This window comes from Gossypium hirsutum, chromosome D07 (genome assembly GCF_007990345.1).
Source record: "Gossypium hirsutum isolate 1008001.06 chromosome D07, Gossypium_hirsutum_v2.1, whole genome shotgun sequence".
NCBI lineage: Eukaryota > Viridiplantae > Streptophyta > Magnoliopsida > Malvales > Malvaceae > Gossypium > Gossypium hirsutum.
The window spans coordinates 16,919,331-16,939,642 of record NC_053443.1 but is presented as its reverse complement, the minus strand read 5'-3'; the positions used below and the strand labels follow the sequence as shown (position 1 = coordinate 16,939,642).

Below are 20,312 nucleotides of genomic sequence, written 5' to 3'. Positions count from 1 at the left end.
TATATCTGTTAAATCTTTAAAAGGAGTTCAATGATTAAAGATTTTATCAGACACCCTTAATTCTTGTCTTAATATTATATCAAAAGAAAACCATTTGTTTAAAGTTACCAGATCACTTGTTTGATGTGTGTGACAAACTTGAATGAATAATTTAAGTACAATTGATGTAAGTATAAATATATAAATATTAAAAGTTTAATAATATATTTTTTTATTCAACTACTTGTAGAGAAAATGTATGTATGTGAGGTAGTTAAGAAACTAATTTGGAGAAATAAGTCCTAAGAAAAACTTTGTATGGGAAATAATAAATAAATTGGTATATTGAAGTCACTAACACACCCATAAATACCCTACCAAGTCCCAAAAAAACTGTCAAAATTGGCATTAAAATAACCGATCTACAATTTAATTAATGAAACCCACTAAAACTGATCCAACGACATTAACAGATTTTGACACTTCATTTAGGAGTCCCCAAAACTTTTAATTGCCCCCAGTGAAGGGTTGAACTGATTCAAACGACCACTCACTCATCATAACTCTCACTTGCTTCCCAAGTTTGTGAATTATGAGATGGAATCTCAGTGTTTTTTTTATTATTTAATTACCGAAAATCGGATTCTTGGGTAATACAAAGACATGACAATTAGTAATTAAGTATTTGACTGCCGCAGAGCCAGGCTCATATAAGTTAACCCAAGAGAACAAAAGAAAAGAAGTGTTTCAGAAAGAAACAGAGTGTTGTTTTGGGAATGGATCCTATGATCCGGAAACTCAGATTTCGTCTTCTTGCATGGCTTCACCGATCTCGCTCCGGTAATCCCCCCCCCTTTTCCTTTAATTGTTTATTGCAAAAAAATAAAACATAACCGTTGGGCTCAAACTCACTGTCTTTGTCTGTTAAGACTGTTATGTTTTTTAGATTAACTGTTGTTTTCGTTTTATGGGGAACTTATACTTATTTTCAGGTGGGAATTTACTAAGGGTTAATGGGTTTTTTTTTTTTTGTAATTGTTCATGAATCATGATCCTAGAGAAAATTTTTGATGGAAATTGGTGGATTTTTAGCTTTGATCATGCTGGTTTAAAATTGGGTTTAATAATTTCTGGTGAATTTGGTTTTGGAGGTTTTGAAGGACTGTAATGAGATTGAACTTGGTCAAGTTGAAATCTTGAAGAATGATATTGCCAGCTCTGAAGATTCTTAGCTAATCTATTTACTTTTTATCAGTTTCAATAGTGCTTAGGATGGTAAACCAATTAGGTTTCAATCTATACATCTCCGTGTATGTGTTGGACAAGACGTCTTTGTGTCTGCATATATGTAATAAATCTTGATCATATGCTGTCCCATTGTTCTGTAATTAGATCAGAAAAGAAACATTATAAGAACTTGTTAAATATATTGGTATCAGCAAATGCAATGGATAAAATTTTGAAAACTTGGCAGTGCATTTGGTTTAAGAAGGTTACTATTATGAGTTTGTCCATGATGTGTTGCATTGTCAATTATGATCATACATCATCCCCTTTCTTTTGTTATTTTTCAGGACCAATCTTGTTTGTGAAGAAGTTCTCATACAAAGATGTAAAGAGGGCAACCGATGGCTTCCACAGGATAGTATACAGCAATTCCCATGGGGCTGCTTATAAGGCCAACTTTGAAGGAGGTGAAGTTGCTTTGGTAAAAGAAGCAAGAGCTTTTGATGAAGGGAAAGAGAGTTTCTATCGAGAAGTGCAATTCTTGGGGCGATTGCATCACCGCCATCTTCTTGCGCTTAGGGGGTTTTCCACAGGGCAGAAGAGGTTGATGTCTAACTTTCATGTTCCTTCCCTTTTCTGATTTGCTTGCTTTTAGACAAAATTGTTGAGGCTTGATTTCGAAAAAAGAAAAAAAGTGCGCAGCAGTTGACACTTGACAACATCAAATGAAAGATTCATGTGTGTTTCCGTAGCTTCTACAATCAAGACATCATGCATAAAGATTCATCATAGTTTTGCTTTATCTTTGCAGGTTATTAGTGTTTGACAATATTGAAAATGGAAGCTTGAAGGAGCATTTTAATGGTAAATCTATAAAGCATGATTTATGTGTACTTGCAAAAACTTCATTTTGTGTTTTTAAACACTGGCTCTTGACAGATCCTCTCAGGACTCCTTTGAATTGGAAAGCAAGGCTACAAATAGCTGTAGGTGTGGCAGCAGCATTGGTAAGTCGCAAACTCATGTATCTAGAGTCTGTGGGTGAGGGAGGAGATTACCGATACAGGGTTTCAAACCCGAAATATACTCAACGTTACTTTGTAAAATTTCTTCTCTGCATATTAGTTTGATCGCTGTATAACATAATGCATACACTATACCGCAGGAATACTTGCTTCTTTTCAGTAACCCACCTGTTTATCATGTCTCCATCAGCTCAAGCAATATCATGCTAGATGAAAACTTTACAGCAAAGGTCAACTTTCATTCCCTTTTGATGTTAGCATTTGTATAGTTAACACTGACATCATAAGAAGCTAATAAAAAGTAATGACCATTATTCTTTCTTTAAAACAGCTATCAGACGTCGGCCTTCTCAGTTCAATTGGAACTTATGTTCAAATGCCTCATTCCTCGTGTTCGGAAGGTGAGTTGATACTATAGCAAGAGTTGCTTTCCATTCCAATGTGTGTTGATAGAATATGATATTCATTGTTTGATTGCAGAATGCATGGATCAGGAATGTGGCAACATAGTTTATCAGCTTGGGGTTCTGATATTGGAGCTAATAACAGGGCAGTCATCGGAGCAAGGGGGCACTGATTTAATCCAATGGGTCCAAGGATCTCGGCTAAGCAGTTCCATCCATATGATGATAGATCCAGATCTTGGGAACAATTATGATGCTAGGGAGCTTAAGAAGCTTTTAGTTGTAGCAAGATTATGTATAAAATCCAAGAGTAACCCTAAGTTTCCGGTCTCACAGGTATTTCGTTTTCTGCAGAAAAAGGTACACATTCCCCGAGATTAAGTGTCGGTAAGCAGAGTTTAGTTTAGTTTTGTACACAAAATTTCATTTATTTTATTTATAGGAAGGAAGTTGGAGTTCATTCATTTATGGAGATTTTGCAAGACTAGAACAAATCCAATAAATAAAGAATTGTTTCATTCTGTTTTCAATCATAATGGAATAGAAATGCATGCAAATATGGTACTAGTCTTATTGTTAAAGAAGATTTGGCGCACATGTAGCTAAAATCAAGAGTGGTGGATCCTAGACTGAAAGTGTGGAAATCTTAAGTGAGAAAACATTAATTAAAAATAAATAAATAGCCTACAGAGAAATCGACATTTTCTATAAAAATGTCTGGTAAACAAAGAACACTTCCGGACTGCAACAGAGCAGACTTGCAAAAAAAACCATACAGTCCCAGTTATGTTACTATGAAGATCAGCTTCCATAAACCTAGGAATATGAATACTACTCAAACTCAGCTTCAATTCATTACTGTTGAGCACATTGCACCCTCTGGGCACCACCATGCGTATCCTCATCTTCATCATAGGCTTCCTGAGCTGCCTGCTGCTTCCTCCTCATCTCCTCTTCAATGTTCACATCGTGTAGCGTGGTCTCCTCGCACTCATCGAGCTCCATATCAGTCAAATGAGATGTTGGTTTTGGCGGCAGAATAGCCTCAAGTGCCATAATCTGATCAGGGTTCAGAGAATCAGGGAATTCAACGGTGAAGTGAATGTACATTTTGCCCTTGATGAATGGCCTCTGGTACAGGGGCATCCCCTCATCATTGATTGCCTTAAATGAATCTGGGATAAAATGTTACACAAGTTAAAAACCAGGCAATGCAAAATAAGAAAGCCTTAAATGTCCCCGACTACTTACCAGGCTTAACAACCTCCCCAGGAATCGACTTGATTAGAAGTTGTCGACCATCAAGATGGGTAACCACAAACTGGAAGCCACACAAAGCTTCAGTTAGAGCCAATGTATGTTCCACAAACAGGTCTTCTCCCTTTCTCTTGAATTTTGGATGGTCTTTCTGCTGAAGGACAAAGACTATGTCCCCTGTAATGGTATCAGGCTGCAGAGCACACCAAACATCAATAAAAAATCAGTTAGGCCCCATGTTACGGTGCATATACTAGACTAATTATTGAATAAAACATACAGCCTCATCAGCTTCGCCTGGGAACGTAATCTTCTGTCCGTTCTGCATACCCTTTTCTACAATGACTTCCAGCACTTTCTTCTCCTGAACAACCTTCTCACCTTTACACTGAGGGCAGCGGTCCTTGTCATTTATCGTCTCACCCGTACCCTTGCATTCATTGCAAGGATGTTGCATTTGCTGAATCATGGAAGGACCAAGGTGCCTGACCGAAATCTTCATACCAGAACCCTGGCAACCAGGGCATTGCATTGAAGCTCCAGATTTCGAACCCTTGCTGTCATAAATAACACGATTACATGTAAGCAAATACTACCAACAGTTCCAAACATAGGAGAAAAAAGGAAAGAAGAGAACTATTAACTTACCCACTGCACTTGGAGCATATCACATTGCGGGAAAGTGAAAGCTTCTTTGAGGTCCCAAGGTAAAGATCCTCCAGAGACACCTTCAGGGGATGAACTACATCCTCTCCCCGTCTCTGTCTCCTTCCTCGACTGCTAGCACCTGGTTATCCACAATAACACCATGATTCAATCATCCAAATCTCCATAAAATTCTATCCCACAAAAACCATAGAATTACCAAATTTCTCAACCATTTATCAGTATAGCACTAATGGTTTTACTAAGTCATCGAACAAGCCGATATTCAAGTGTTAAATTTAGAACGAAAGTGATTATGCTCCGAAAAGACAATCCAACATTAAACAACATAACGATGGTTTCAAATACCGGAGCCTATTCTTCAGTCAGAATCCTGTAAATAAAAAAAAGTTCGAGTATATCCTTAAACCCAAGAAGACATTCCAGAACGGAAGGAAAGTAATACTCAAATAACCATATTTTAAACTAAACCTCACCTCCAAAGGGACTACCACCGAAGAAGGATGAAAATATATCAAAGGGGTCATGAGCCGCGGCTCCACCACCCATTCCTTCCTTGAGAGCATCCTCACCGTACTGATCATATATCTCACGTTTCTCAGGATCACTCAAAACCTCATAAGCTTGAGCTAACTCTTTAAACTGCCAATCAACAAAAAAAAAAAAACCCAGCAAGCAAAATTAGCGATAAAACGATTACACCCACAATTAATCAGAAAAAAACAATAAGCAAAGATTGTACCTTTTCAGGATCACCACCTTTGTCTGGATGGTTTTTAATGGCGGCTTTTTTATAGGCTTTCTTTAAATCATCGTGGGAAGCATTCTTGGAAACACCCAGAATCTCATAGTACCTCGTATTATCACTCTTCTTGGGTGCTCTTCCAAACATCTTTTTTTATCTTTTTTTTTTTTTTTGGTTTTCAGCAGTGTAGTGTATCAAAACAGCTTTCTTATTCACTTTATTTCGGGGGAGAGAGCGAATATAACACAACAGAAAGCCCTGAACCAGGAAACGAAGGAAAGAATAAATCAAAATGGCGTGGTTCCGACGTAATTGGGATGGACTCCCTTTTATACGACCAGATTGTTTAATGTGGAGTATTGAGATTTGGTATCCCTTTTCTTGTTTCCAAGTCTCTACAACCTTTACCATTTCTTTAACAAATATTTTAAATTTTATTCATAGATGGAGTGATAAGGAATTTAAATTTTAATGTTATTAAACAGTCATTAAATTTTTTTATTTTTTATTTAAATATAATATAAAATATTAAAAGTAAAATTGTCATCATAATAATATTAATTATATATATTTTTAAAATATTTCTACAATTTTATAATTAGGTTGGTGACCCGAGTGAACCCAACTCAATAAAATATTTTAATAATAATTTTGGTAAAAAAATTTATAATACTTAATATTTATCACACCTGTAATTTAACTTTTATAGAAAAATAATTCTTTCTTTTTAAATACAATATTATTTAGAAATAGAAACAAATTAGAATAAAGTAATAAATTTTATCAAATATCAAAATTGAGCAATCCTCCATCCATTCAAGTCACGATCAGAGCACGCATACAAGGACTTGGTATGCAGGATCCTAGGCGAAGCCAGCAAACATTTGGAATCGTTTCTACCACCCAACAGATGGGGATCAACCCCATGCTGGTCACTACAAGATGGCAACCTGGTACCACAAGTCATCGAAGCATGCATCCATTACCCTGTGTGTCAGATTATAGGCTTTGGCAGGCAAGAGCCTGCTGGAAACCAATGAGAGTCTGATGTTAGAGTATACGAGGCATGGGTTAGTTCCGGATATTTTATGAATGCATGAAATTATCCCATAGGTATAGCGCTGATCTATGATTTCTATGTGTTTCCAAATGTATCGAGGTGGCCGGAAAGCTAGGTTTTGACTACTGTGAGGATATAGATAGCACTGGGAAAGGAGCGGGCTTAGTAATTATGTGGAAAGCTTTGCTTATGTCGAGGATTCGCCCAATCATTTTTGGGTTTTAAAATTAAAAAAAAATATTTTAAAAGTATTTTAAAATTAAAAATAAAAAAATAAAAATATTTATTATTCGGGCCGGGCTGGGCCAAAAAAGTGGTGCCCAAGGCCCGGCCCATTTTTTAATCGGGCCTCGTTTTTTTGCCCAAGCCCATATTTCGGGCCTATATTTTTACCCAAACCCTCCCATATTTCGGGCGGACCGTCAGGCCGGGCCGGGCTGCCCGGCCCATGAGCACCTCTAGCCATGACTTTCCTTTTCTAGATGTGAAGTCAAATTGGTATTAATTTAATTTTGAAAGTGGAACGGAAATAGGGGCAAATGACAAAAAAGTCCATTTTTTTCAAAAATTACCGAAATGGGCCAATTATTTAATTATTTACCGGAATGGTTCATTTTCTGCGAAATCGCGTCCACGTCAGCGCGATGTCAGGGTATGTGCCAGGAAATCGCGTCCATGTCAGCGCGATTTGCTTACGTGGACACAAATCGCGCCCTCTAGGACGCGATTTGCTGACGTGGATGAACAGTTTCTCATTTTTAGCTTAGAAAACTTTGAAAGGCCATAACTTTTCACTCGGTTGTCCGATTGAGACGAATTTTTTTTATTTCGAATAACTTTTCGAGATCTACGTGCTGACAAACTGTCGAAGGCGGTTTGCCGCACTTTTCGTCGAAAAATATCCCTTTTTGCCCCTAAATTTTGATTTTTTCGGTTTAAAATTAAATTTTCAAACATTCAAATCATTATTTTCCTTATTTATTTGAAGTAAACATCGGATTTCTTTTACAGAATTGTTGTATTATTTCTTCTGATTTGACACGTGTATGGAATAGGTCCAATAAATGGTTAGAACGTAAGTAATATAATTAAGATAATAACAGTATTTTTATAATATATCAATTAATTAGTTTAGCTTAGTTGGTTAAGATGCTTGCTCTTTTCCCTTAGTACCTTGGTTTGAATCTTGTTGGTAACAATTTTGAATCTTTTTTGAATCAATAACAACAAGTACAAAAAAGATTCAAATGGCACATCACATTCCTCAACAGTCAACTCTTTTAGCATAGAAAAGGAATCCTTATGAAATTTGTTGTGCCATATCCTCTTTGCGTTCCTCAAATGGCAGATTGTGATTTTCTCCAAGTTAAGAAAAGCAACCTGCATAATGATAGAAAGTGCTAATTACAATTAGAAATAACTTATATAAAATGTTAGCTCATCGATGCTTAGGCAAAGGCATCGGTAACTCATATAATTAAGACAGTTAGAATCATTGGCCGTTTGAGAAGAACTTAAATGAATTTAATATAAAATTATATTCAGTTGACTTTTTTGTACGTAACTATTAACATATACACACACTACAAATAATGATTTGAATGTTTCAAAATTTAATTTTAAATCGAAAAAATCAAAATTTAGGGACAAAAATGGATATTTTTCGACGAAAAGTGAGGCAAACCACAATCTGCCATTGAAAAGTTTTGCAAAAGTGCGACATTTTGTTAGCGCGTAGATCTCGAAAAGTTATTCGAAATAAAAAAATCGTCTAAATCGGACAACCGAGCGAAAAGTTATGGCCTTTCAAAGTTTTCCAAGCTACAAATGAGAAACTGTTCATCCACGTCAGCAAATCGCGTCCTAGAGGGCGCGATTTGTGTCCACGTAAGCAAATCGCACTGATGTGGACGCGATTTCCTGGCACGTACCCTGACATCGCGCTGACGTGGACGCGATTTCGCGGAAAATGGACCATTCCGGTAAATAATTAAATAATTGGCCAATTTCGGTAATTTTTGAAAAAAGGGCTTTTTTTGGTCATTTGCCCCGGAAATAGGGCCTTTTTCCATCTTAAATTAGATTTTGTTTAATTTTTCTTTAATTAACTTAAAATCAATTTTAAATACTTTTTAAAATTTTAACATGAACTAGAATTGATATTTTGATATCCACTTATGTTTGTTGTTTGAAAAAATGAATTTATTTTAAATAAAATTATATTTTTAGAGTGAGAACCTAGTTTCATAAGATATGGTATTTCTAGATTTGAAAAACCGAAGAGACCAAACTAAAGAAAAAGAAATTTCATTTTCTTCGATTTTTCTGCTTTAGAAATATAAATAATAATAAAAAGTAAAAACTTAGAAAAATAAATAAATAAATAAAAGTATTGGTTGAGTGGTAAGGTTTTATTGATGCAAATATTATAAGTTCAAATATCACGTATACAAATTATTTATTATTTTTAAATTAAACCAATAAACTACACTCGAATAATATAAATTATTTTAATTACAAAAAGATATTTTTGTAATTTTTCTAATTGAATTAAATAAATTAAATTGCTTTATTTTATTTTTATAGAAACTAAATTACTTCTAATCATTTGGCAAAAAATAAATATTTCTTATGAAGCAATTACAGTGAGAGCTTTTAAAATGAGAACCAAATTGTTTTTAACCCTTCGATCAAAATGAATAAATCTAAACCTTAGATTCAAGATTTAATCTACTTCACTAAAATAAAGAGTGTCGAAACTATTTTTTTGAAAACGGGGTCGACTTTAATTTTGAAAACAAAAACGAACATGGGAGTCGCCACCAATCTTTTTTTATTTAAGTGTGATCGGATCACCTCGTGATGTAACTATTTTAATAAAAGTTTAAATTTACTAAAACAATCATTTTTGGTCTACAAAATCTAGAAAATGGGTTCGGGAGTCGGTTACGCACGATGAAGGGTTAGCACTCTCGACGCGCCCAAAATTGGTACCTAGTTGATTACTTAATGTCTTAATGCCGAAAGTTGAAAATTTGAAAGGAAATTTAAGATACAATCCCTTTTTTTATTAATGTTATTAAAAACGCTTGAATAAATTGAAAAGGAAGTTAAAGACCTACTCGTCTCGAGGTAACGAAATGTCACGTCCCGTAAGTTAGGACATGATATTTGGGAACCTTCGAGAATAAGCTTGCTTTTGATTTTTTATTGAAATTTCGTATATTTTGAAATTTAAAAGGATATTTTGCTATTTAGGTTTAACGAGAAAATTGAAACCCCATAAATTATGGTACAATTTCTCGAATCTCCCAAAACGCGAAACATTGCCTTATTTTAAAACTTTTCCCTTTTTTGAATAATAGCGAATACAATACTTGAATGAGATTGCATTTATTTTATTTGTGATAAAATAAAACGGTTTATTATGGGTATGTACAAATCAAACGTAACTTTTGAAGTGATGAAATGAAATGAAACGATAATATAGAACATGAAACGACAATTTTTCAATAAAGTATCACGTTAATGAATGACAATAATGCGAAAACAAATAAACTAATTGCAACGTACATAATGATAATAATCACATCACATGCAACAATTTAACATGCCAATATTAACAATCCAAGTACGAAACGAAATAATAGAGAACAATTTTATATAGCTAATAGTATAAATCAAGTGATTTATAAGATTAATTTGGAATGAATGGTAAAATATCTCAAACAAACAATATATAAAACTTAAAATGAAAGTGAAAACTAAGATAGTTTAAAATACAAAACAATACTCTTTCTTTATTAAAAATATATGTGTAAAAATTTAAAAGACAATGTATATATTTATGGTAATTTAAAACAAATAATATAAATATTAAATAAGGTATAAAATATTAATATATGTAAAACTTAAAATAAATAATAAAAGAAGAGCCCCCTTTTTTTTTAAAAAAATTAATTAATTAATTTTTAAAAACAAAGAATAATAAATTAATTAAATGGAATAAGGATGAAATTAAAATTGGGCCCAAAATCAGGAGTTTAATTCGCAAATAAATAAAAATAGGGTTGCTAGGGGACTGAAATGAAATGCGCCTAAAGCGCGAGGGACTTTCAGGGAAATATTTCCCAGTCCTAAAGTGCGGTGTTTTAACCAAGGGACTGCACATGGCCTAAGGACCAGATTGAAGCAAAAATAAAATTCCGTGGCCAAAATAAAAAAAACTAACAAAGGATTAGATTGCTCTATGTTGTAATAGTGGAGGGACCGCATGCGCAAATAGCCCATCAAATCAGAAAACATGCAGATCCTATCAAGGCGAGTCGGGTCTTTGGGTCCTAGGTAAAACGGTGTCGTTTTGGCCACTGATGCTAAGGTCCAAAATTGCGTCGTATTGACCCCATATAAATAGCAAGAAAAACACACACAAAAAAAAACATTTCACCCTTTATTTTCAAAAAAAAAATTGAGAGTCTCAAACTCTCTCAATCCTCCCCTCTCACATTCGACCGGTGGCCTTCTTCAGCCTTCGTCGCACCACCTCGTGGCCGACAGTCGGCACTGGGAAAGAAAGGCCTTTTAGCCCTCGTTGCGGCGTCCTTGAGAGCCAAATTCTCTCAACCTGTGAGAAATAAACGAAGGGGAGACCATCGACCCTTTTTGACTCGAATCGGGTGACGGAGAAGAGACCCTCTGACGGTGAAGCCACGACCATCTCCGGTGAGTTCCCTTTTCCCCCTTTTTGTTCTTTAATACTTAGTACGTAAAAAAATAAAATAAAAGATAAAAAAAAGAATCGAACCAGTAAGAAAAAAAGTCACCTTTTAAATCTGTTTTGATTTTGTTGTTTATATTAATGTCTGTAAAAAAATACAAGTCACAGATTAGGACTTTTATAGCCGGATTGCAAACTCCTTAATCATTATTTTTTGTCGTATTGCTATTTGTTTGTTGTTTTTGTTTTTTTGTTGCGTGTGGTTTTCTTTTGCAGGTGGTCTCATGTACGTGGAAGAGGCTATGGTGGCTGTGGCGTGCGATATGCGGATGGGACGTGCGACGAACGGTGGCAGCAGCAAAGCCAGAAGACCTAGGTGCTGCGCACCTAGGGTTTTTTTTTGTTTACTGACTTTTGTTGGGGTAGGGTTAAATCTGATTTGGGCTAGGACTTAAGGCTTGATTGGGTTCAATTTGGGCTGCTAATTTTGGACTATTGAATTGTTAATGGACTGTTATATTTTTTTAATTTGGTTTGGTTTATTTAGTACGGACCTGGGCTAATTGGGCCTGCTATAGCTGTCCCTCTTTGCTCGTTGTCGTGCAACGAGAATGGAGCAAAGACATTTAATAAAGACCAATTTGCTCGGTCTTAAAGAATTTTAACTCCTTTGAGTGCTTCTCTTCTTCGAGTAGCTTTCTTCTAGTCCACTGCGTCCTATTGCTTTGATTAACTCCACTGTAACTTTAGAAAGAGATACGACTCGTAGCTCCAATCCACTCTGCCGCAACTTTAAGAGGCTGAGATTTGTGGTTTTAGTTTGCTCCACTGCAATGTCAATGAGATAAAACTTGTTGCTTCAACCTACTCCATTGTATCTTCAGGGAGATAAGGTTTGATATGATAAGATCTGCTATCTACAGTCTGCTCCACTACAACTTTAGGGAGGTAAGACTTGTTATGGTAGATTTAATCTGACCTACTACAACTTCAGAGGTATAGGATTCAGCTTCAGTCAACTCCACTGCAACTTCAGGGAGATAAGACTTGTATCCTGCCCTCAATCTATTTTACTGCAACTTCAGGGAGATAAGATTGGTTTAAACTGCTCCACTGCAACTTCAAGGAGATAAGGTTTGCTATAATATGCTCTACTATAACTTCAGCGAGATAAGATCGGTAATTTATAGCTTGAAATTGTTCCACTGCAACTTCAGAGAAATAAGATTCGCTATCTTCAGTCTACTCCACTGCAACTTCAGAGAGAGAAGATTGGTTTAAACTGCTCCACTACAACTTCAGAGAGATAAGGTTTGCTATGATTTGCTCTACTGCAACTTCAGTGAGATAAGATCGGTAATTTATAGTTTTAATCTGTTCTATTGCAACTTCAGGGAAATAAGATTCGCTATCTTCAGTCTGCTCCACTGTAACTTTAGAGAGATAAGACTTGGTTTCAACTTACCCCACTACAACTTTAGGGGGATATGTTTAGTGACTTCAATCTACTCCACTGCAACTTCAGGGAGATAAGATTTGATATCTTTAGTTTGCTCCACTGCAACTTCAGGGAGGTAAGACTAGTGGCTTCAATCTGCTCCACTGCAACTTCAGGGAGATAATATTCACTATGATGACTTCAATCCATCCCACTGCAACTTTAAAGGTATAGGATTTGTGGTTTCACTGATTTGTCCTCTGAGGAACATAACCTGTAGAATCCATTTTATGGACTTATTTATGCCTAGTGATTAGAATGTCATGATCAGAATGAATCAAATACTTCTAACTATATGTGTATGAACGATATTTGCATGAATACAGGATGACATGAGAATGATCCCTTTTTTAATGTTTAGGTTGTTATTGCTCGTTGTTCATCAAAGTTATATCATTGAAATGTTACCATGCCTTATTGATTAGCTAGTATCTTCTAAAGAAATAGTCACAATTTAGACTATGCTTCCTCAAATGTTTCTAACCCGTGAGTTTGGTTAGTTTTGAATAATAGTCCTGCTTCAGGTCCTTGTACTATTTAGAAACCTTTTAGAGTAATATGTAAAACTCCTTTCGCTTGAACATTATCAGTCCATTAATCGTTATTTCAATGAAAAATGCTTAAAAAAGATTATCACAAGATGAAATTTTGTTAAGAGCAAAGCTCGAGATGAATTAATCAAGATAGCAAGTTTTGCCAGAATACAAAATGAGAATTAATCAAGATGGCGCATTTCGCCAAAATATAAAAAATGAATAAAATAGAAATAGGTGCCCCAGATATTGTAGCATGAACTTCTCTACTTAAACTTCTTGAGGACCCTTTTGAACTTGATATGGGTTTAGAAGTCCTAAAAGACTTTGTTAATGCCCCAAGATGTAGCATCCTTCTTTCTTGCTAATTCAAGCATAGTAAGACTACCGCATGCTCCACCTTTGATCAAAATTTGAATTGCCCTTTTCCCAGGTTTTCAATTCAAAGCCTTTTTGGTCTCAAAGCTCCCTTTGTGGGTTTTCGCCTTGGCCTCTCCCTCTTTTTTATTTTTTATTTTTAAGGTGAAGTACTTCTTGACTGAATCTAAATTCACAGGATTAGGCAGGTTCTTGCCGTCCATCTCGGTCAAAATCAACGTTCCTCCAGAAAAGGCCTTCTTTACTACATAAGGTCCTTCCTAGTTTGGCATCCACTTTCCTCTGAAGTTCTTTTGTATGGGAAGGATCTTCTTCAGTACCAAGTCCCCCTCATAGAATTTCCTAGGACAAACCTTTTTGTTGTAAGCTCTCATCATTCTCTTCTGGTACATTTGACCATATGAATAGCTCTTAACCTCTTTTCCTCGATCAAGTTTAACTGATCATATTGGGATTGGATCCATTCTGCTTCATCCAACTTTAGCTCTAACGAGACTCGAAGGGAAGGGATTTCAACTTCGATGGGTAAAACTACCTCCATCCCATAGATTAATGAGAAAAGAGTTACCCCAGTAGAGGTTCTGACAGACATTCTATAAGTATAAAGGGAAAATGGTAATTTCTCATGCCAATCATTATAAGTCTCAGTCATCTTCCTCACAATCTTCTTGATGTTCTTATTGGCTGCTTCCACTGCGTCATTCATTTTTGGGCAGTATGGCGATGAGTTGTGGTGCTTGATCTTAAATTGGCTACAGACCTCCACTATTGTGCTGTTGTTCAAATTCAATGCATTGTCAGATATAATCCTCTCTGGCATTCCATACTGACATATGATTTCCTTATTTAAGAACCTACTGATTGTTGCCTTTGTGACATTAGTATAAGAAGTAGCCTCTACCCATTTAGTGAAGTAGTCGATAACTACAAAGATGAACCGATGCCCATTTGAAGCTTTTAGCGTTATTGGTCCAATAACGTCCATGCCCCACATGGAAAAAGTCTATAGAGAAGTCATGACATGGAAAGATGAGAAAGGCACATGAATTTTGTCTCCATAAATTTGGCACTTGTGGCATTTCTTGGCGTACTTGACGCAGTCTCCTTCTATGGTGGACCAATAATATTCGAATCTCATGATTTGCCTTGCCATTGTGAAACCATTGGCATGCGTTCTGCAAACACCATCATGGACCCCTTCCAAGATTTGCTTGGCCTCAACAACGTCTACGCATCTTAGCAGCCCCTGATCTCTTCCTCTTTTATACAGAATCTCTCCATCTAAAACGTAGCCACTAGCCTACCTCCTTAACGTTCTCTTATCATTCTTAGTTGCTTGGTTTAGATAATCGTGATTTTTCACGTATCGCAATATATCTTGATACAATGGGTGATCGTCTTTTTCTTCTTCTTCTTCGTCAATGTTGCAACAGTGGGCTGGAGCCTTATAAATGCTCATTTGGATAGGCTTCACATTCTCTTGTTTATTTACTTTGATCATAGAAGCCAATGTAGCCAATGCGTCGGCCATCTGGTTTTTATCTCGCGGGAGATAACAAAAGGTGATGTCATCAAACTCCTCAATCAATTCAAGAATTAGCTTTCGATAATTGATCAACTTGAGGTCTCTTGCCTCCCATTGAGCTGATAGATTACTAGTGTAGAATCTCCGTATACCTCTAACACTTTGTTTTTGTGTTCAATGGCTGGACGGATACCCAGGATGCACACTTCGTACTCTGCCAAGTTGTTTGTGCAATCAAAATCTAATTTACTAGTAAATGGATAATGATCTCTGTTTAGGGATACCAAAATTGCCCCAATTTCGTTGCCTACATCATTTGAAGCTCGGTCAAAGTTTAGTTTCCAAGCATTGCCTTCTTGAGTGTCCTCTTCAGCGGTTACCACATACATCAGATCTTCATTTGGGAAGTCAAAGTTTAAAGGCTCATAATCTTCTAGAGCTCTGCTAGCTAGAAAAATGCTATTGCACTCCCTTTTACATCCTTCTAATTCATGTAGAGTATGTCAAATTTAGAGAGTAGAATTTGCCATCGGGCCATTCTTCCATTTAGAGCAGTCTATTCCATCATGTATTTCAGTGGGTCTAGTTTTAAGATTAACCAGGTTATATGGTATAACATGTACTGTCTCAACCTCCGAGTCGTCCAGATTAAGGCGCAACATAACTTCTCAATTGGCAAATATCTTGTCTCACACTTGGTGAACTTCTTGTTGAGATAGTATATCACTCTTTCTTTTCTTCCCGACTCATCATGTTAGCCAAGCACGCATCCCATGGAATTTTTGAATACTGCCAAGTACAGTATCAGTGGCTTGTCTGGGCAAGGCGGCATCAGCACTGGGGCATTAGACAAATAACACTTGATCTTGTCAAAAGTTTTCTGGCACTCCTCATCCCATACACCCGGATTGTGTACCTTAAGAAGACAGAAAATGAGGTCACATTTATCAGTTAACTGTGAAATGATCGAGTGATGTAATTTAGTCTTCCTAGAAAACCTCGAACTTCTTTTTGGGTGCGTGGCGGAGGCAATTCTTGTATAGCCTTGATTTACCTGGCTCAATCTCAATCCCCTTTTCACTGACTACGAATCCTAACAGCTTTCCTGATCTGGCCTCGAAAGCGCATTTTATCGGGTTGAGCTTTAGCTGGAACTTCCTTAACCTTAGAAACGTTTTTCTCAAAACTTGCACATGCTCTTTTTCTGTTCTAAATTTTGCAATCATGTCATCGACATAGACTTCGATCTCTTTATGCATCATATCATGGAATAGGGTTACCATGGCTCTTTGATATGTTGCCCCTGCATTTTTCAGTCCAAATGGCATTACTTTATAACAAAACATTCCCCACATGGTTACGAATGTGGTCTTTCCCATGTCTTCAAGATGCATCTTTATCTGGTTATATCCCAAGAAGCCATCCATGAATGAAGAAAGTGAGTAACCTGCCGTATTATCCACCAAGGTGTCCATATGGAGCAGTGGGAAATTATCCTTTGGACTGGCTTTGTTCAAATCTCTGTAGTCCACACACATTTGCACCTTCCCATCTTTCTTTGGAACGGGGACTATGTTGGCTACCCATTTTGAGTATTTGACCACCTGTAAGAATCCAGCATCGAACTGCTTCTTAACCTCTTCTTTTATTTTCAACAAAACATCAGGCCTCATCCTTCGGAGCTTCAGTTGAACCGGTTTACATTCTTCCTTTATGGGTAGTCAGTGTACCACGATATCAGTACTTAACCTAGGCATATCTTGATAAGACCACGCGAAGACATCTTTGAACTCTTTGAGCAATTCGATGAGGTCTTGTTTCGTCTCTACGACAATACAGGCGCCGATTTTCACCTCTTTTCCTTCCACTAGGCTTACAACGTCCACTGACTCTTTATAGGGTAAAATATGTTTTTCCTCTTGCTCTACCATTCTTAACAAATCAGGAGAGAGGTTACAGCTTTGGTCATCTTTAAAATCCTGAGAATCCTTTATACTCATGCCTCGCTCAAAAGGGAACTCTGAGTCAGTAGCGGTATCATTCACATCATTAATATCTGGGGGTCTGTTATTGGAGTGAAAAAAATTCCAAAGAAAAATAATCTAAGAATAATTATATGCATAGTATGATTATTAATGGAATGAAAAGAATAAAAGAATATTTGCTCAAAATGAGACTGAACGATGCATTTTCATTGAAATAAATTTTTTGGATATATGCCTTTTTACAAAAGATTCTTATTGCTCCCAGGCATAGGGCAACGAGTTTGTTCTGAATATTACTCTGAATTGGCTATAAAAGTTACAAGGATCTCTTCTTTAGAACAGTTGTTCAGAACATTTCCAGGCTCATAAGGGCGGATGCCTGATAAGTTATCTTCAACCATTCCCTTTTCAGATATGGCGTTGATGCTTAAATTTCCTGCCATTTCTTCGATAATTTCTTTCCTCCACTCGGGGTAAATGATTCCCCCTAAAATGAATGTTTTGGATATGTGGGGAAAGGTCATTGATTCCCATTTAACCTCTATCCCACTCAATCACGCTCTTCTTCTCTTTCGCTTCTTTTCCAATTCATTCTTTCTTTCCCTTGCGTCTAGCTTATACCCCAAACCACAACGATCCTGTTTTTCAGTCAAGAATGGTACTTCGACCCGTCCCTAGAGGTTTTTTCCAAGTCTTCTTCCAGGTAATGCCCCCTTTCCAATTGTCAGTCGCAAACTCATCATTGTGGCTTTGGATATTTTGAGCATTGGAATTTTACTTCCCTCGACTACGAAAGTTGTGTTCACGAATTCCAATGATCGAAATAAACATTTCATTGCCTCACTATCAGCCTCTATATATGGTGTGTCATTGGTAATCGATGCAATGATGTCCTCTTTTACACTTATAGTTATCAATCGGCCCTCCATTATCAACTTTAGCTTTTGGTGAAGCGATGACGGTACAACCCCTGCCGACTGGATTCAAGGCCTCCCCAATAGGCAATTATAAGACGGTTTAATGTCCATTACTAAGAAATCCACCTCATGCGTGTTTGGACCGATCGAGAGAGGTATCTTAATCATTCCCATAACTTCCCTCTCGGTACCATCAAATGCTCTTACTATATTTTGGCACGATTTCATATGAGAAATGTCCACAGGCAGCCTTTTTAATGTGGATAGGGGCAAAACATTCAGTGTCGATCCATTGTCAATGAGTACTCCTAGTACTGTGTACCCCTTACAACGGGTAGTGATATGCAGAGCCTTGGTGGATCCCATGCCCTCCGATAGAATTTCATCGTCATTAAAAAAGATAAAATTATCAACACTGATGTTGTTGACAAGACAGTTTAATTTGTTTACTGAAATGTCGTCAGCGACATAAGTCTCGTTTAACACCTTCATAAGTGCGTTATGGTGTGTCTCTGAATTTAAGAGTAGAACCAATACTGATATGCGAGCGGCTGATTGTGTAGTTGTTCCACGACACTGTACTCACTGTGTTTTAGGAATTTCAAAAATTCTTTAGCTTCTCTCCCCGTTACCAGCTCAGTAGCAAGTAGTTCTAGCTTCTCTTTCCTTTGCTCGACCGCCAAAGACTTCCCATTAATAGGTTCAATTCTTGAGTTTTGGGTATCATAGTGCTTACCACTACGTGTATAGAAACCCACATCTTTATCTTCCTCTGATGTGCAGACTGGGCCTTCCTCTTTCAGGAATGTCACATTGTAGTCATAATTCCAAGGTACCCTTTTGCTATCTTTATAAGGAAAAGCAACATGTTTTTGAATTTTGACCTTCGGTGTACCTTGCGCTCCAGTTTCGCTGGCCTTTGGTCGTGAAATAATTATTATCGGGCTATTAGCCCTATAGACCCTCTCTGACGACCCTCCTTATGAGGTGCAAACATCGTTTTCTTCGGCGTACTCAAAGAATTCCACTTCCTTGTTGTCCATTAAACCTTGTGCTAAGGCTCTAAATTCAGCGCATTCTTGAATTACATGCCCTTCTTCATCATGGAATATACAATAGTCTATTGCTTCTTGGGATTTGTCTTCCAAATCTGACGCGATTAATCCTCTTTTTACCATTTCTTTCCAAACCTCTTTCAACGGGGTTTTCACTTTAGCGGTATTCTCCTTGATTTTCCTCGCCTCATTATTGGCTATTGCGTTTACTCCCTTATCAACATGGTTAGGTAATGAATTTTCTGCACCAGACAGATCGTCATATTTGACAATGCCCATATCGATGAGCCTTTCATCCAAAATTTTGAAAGCAGTGCAATTTTCTATCGAATACCCCGTGATTCCTGCATAGTATTCGTATTGGGCGTTTGCGTAATACCATTTAGGGTATGGGGGTTGTATTGTCTTTAGGTAGAAAGGGGAAACAACGTGTGCATCAAATAAATTCTGGTATAACTCTCTGTATGTCATTGGGATAGACGTAAAATAGGGTTTTTCCGTTCTTTGCCTAGCATTGGACTCTTGTCTTGGTGGCCCCTGATGACTAGTGGTTATTGTTCTTGTTTGGCTCATAGTAACTGGCTTCGAATAACTGTTGTTATGCACGATTACATTACTCACGTCATTTTCTCTTTTCCTTGGGTTCGACCTTTTGGCGCTTTCACCAACCTCTATCTTTCCCCATCTTATCGTATTTTCTATCATCTCCCCGGTCATTACTACATCCGAGAAACTCTTAGTCACACTTTCTAGCATGAGATTAATAAAAGGCGCATTCAAGGTATTGATGAAGAGTATGGTCGTTTCTTTTTCTAGCAGTGGCGGGTAGACTTGTGTTGCGATTTCCCTCCACTTTTGCGCGTATTGCCTGAAGCTTTCATTTGGCTTTTTCTCCATGTTCTGTAGTGTGATTCTATCAGGCGTCATGTCTATCACATGGCTATATTATTTCATGAAAGCTTGCGCTAGGTCTTTTCACGAGCTAATTTGGTCACGATTTAGCTGGTTATACTATTGGCCGCAGCTCCAGTCAAGCTATCTTGAAAACAGTGAATCAATAGCTGATCGTTATTGACATATCCTATCATCCTTCGACAAAACATGGTGATGTGAGCCTCGGGATAGCTGGTCCCATTATATTTTTTAAATTCTGGTACTTTAAACTTTGGAGGGAGCACTAAATCTGGCACTAGGCTCAACTTCTTAGCATCGATCCCACTATAGTAATCAACAGTTTCCAATGCTTTAAACTTTTCTTCTAACTACTTGCATCGGTCCTCTAGTTGTTTTGGGAGCTTCACTCACGCCCTCCCTATTTCAACTATGTCATCAAGGTCAAGG

The 20,312-nt window shown here is 37.0% G+C and overlaps 3 protein-coding genes across 3 annotated transcripts; 1 reads left to right on the top strand and 2 right to left on the bottom strand.

The window, feature by feature from the left end:
- Positions 1-503: 503 nt before the first annotated feature.
- LOC107954228 (probable receptor-like protein kinase At1g49730) lies at positions 504-3,165 on the top strand. Its single transcript, XM_016889724.2, has 7 exons — positions 504-819; positions 1,554-1,809; positions 2,018-2,070; positions 2,146-2,213; positions 2,372-2,461; positions 2,563-2,632; positions 2,712-3,165. The coding sequence occupies exons 1-7, from the start codon at positions 756-758 to the stop codon at positions 3,014-3,016; spliced, it is 906 nt and encodes a 301-aa protein (XP_016745213.1). The 5' UTR covers positions 504-755; the 3' UTR covers positions 3,017-3,165.
- A 106-nt stretch (positions 3,166-3,271) lies between these two features.
- Positions 3,272-5,686, bottom strand: LOC107954227 (dnaJ protein homolog). Its single transcript, XM_016889723.2, has 6 exons — positions 5,301-5,686; positions 5,035-5,200; positions 4,541-4,679; positions 4,173-4,449; positions 3,887-4,085; positions 3,272-3,810 (listed from the first exon to the last, which is right to left on the bottom strand). The coding sequence occupies exons 1-6, from the start codon at positions 5,448-5,450 to the stop codon at positions 3,491-3,493; spliced, it is 1,251 nt and encodes a 416-aa protein (XP_016745212.1). The 5' UTR covers positions 5,451-5,686; the 3' UTR covers positions 3,272-3,490.
- Positions 5,687-18,434: 12,748 nt separating this feature from the next.
- Positions 18,435-19,898, bottom strand: LOC121219143 (uncharacterized). The gene is made up of 2 exons (XM_041096821.1): positions 18,912-19,898; positions 18,435-18,833 (listed from the first exon to the last, which is right to left on the bottom strand). The coding sequence occupies exons 1-2, from the start codon at positions 19,896-19,898 to the stop codon at positions 18,435-18,437; spliced, it is 1,386 nt and encodes a 461-aa protein (XP_040952755.1).
- Between the last annotated feature and the right edge of the window lie 414 nt (positions 19,899-20,312).

Bases quoted from the DNA above. Each gene is read 5' to 3' on its own strand.
- LOC107954227 (XM_016889723.2), bottom strand. From the start codon at position 5,450: ATGTTTGGAAGAGCACCCAAGAAGAGTGATAATACGAGGTACTATGAG. The intron at 4,450-4,540 runs GTAAGTTAATAG...TATTTATGACAG, and splicing joins ATATGCTCCAAGTGCAGTGG to CAAGGGTTCGAAATCTGGAG. The intron at 3,811-3,886 runs GTAAGTAGTCGG...ATTTTATCCCAG, and splicing joins TGGGGAGGTTGTTAAGCCTG to ATTCATTTAAGGCAATCAAT.
- LOC107954228 (XM_016889724.2), top strand. From the start codon at position 756: ATGGATCCTATGATCCGGAAACTCAGATTTCGTCTTCTTGCATGGCTT. The intron at 820-1,553 runs GTAATCCCCCCC...GTTATTTTTCAG, and splicing joins GCTTCACCGATCTCGCTCCG to GACCAATCTTGTTTGTGAAG. The intron at 2,214-2,371 runs GTAAGTCGCAAA...ACTATACCGCAG, and splicing joins TAGGTGTGGCAGCAGCATTG to GAATACTTGCTTCTTTTCAG.
- LOC121219143 (XM_041096821.1), bottom strand. From the start codon at position 19,898: ATGACGCCTGATAGAATCACACTACAGAACATGGAGAAAAAGCCAAAT. The intron at 18,834-18,911 runs GTTTGCACCTCA...TCACGACCAAAG, and splicing joins AGTACGCCGAAGAAAACGAT to GCCAGCGAAACTGGAGCGCA.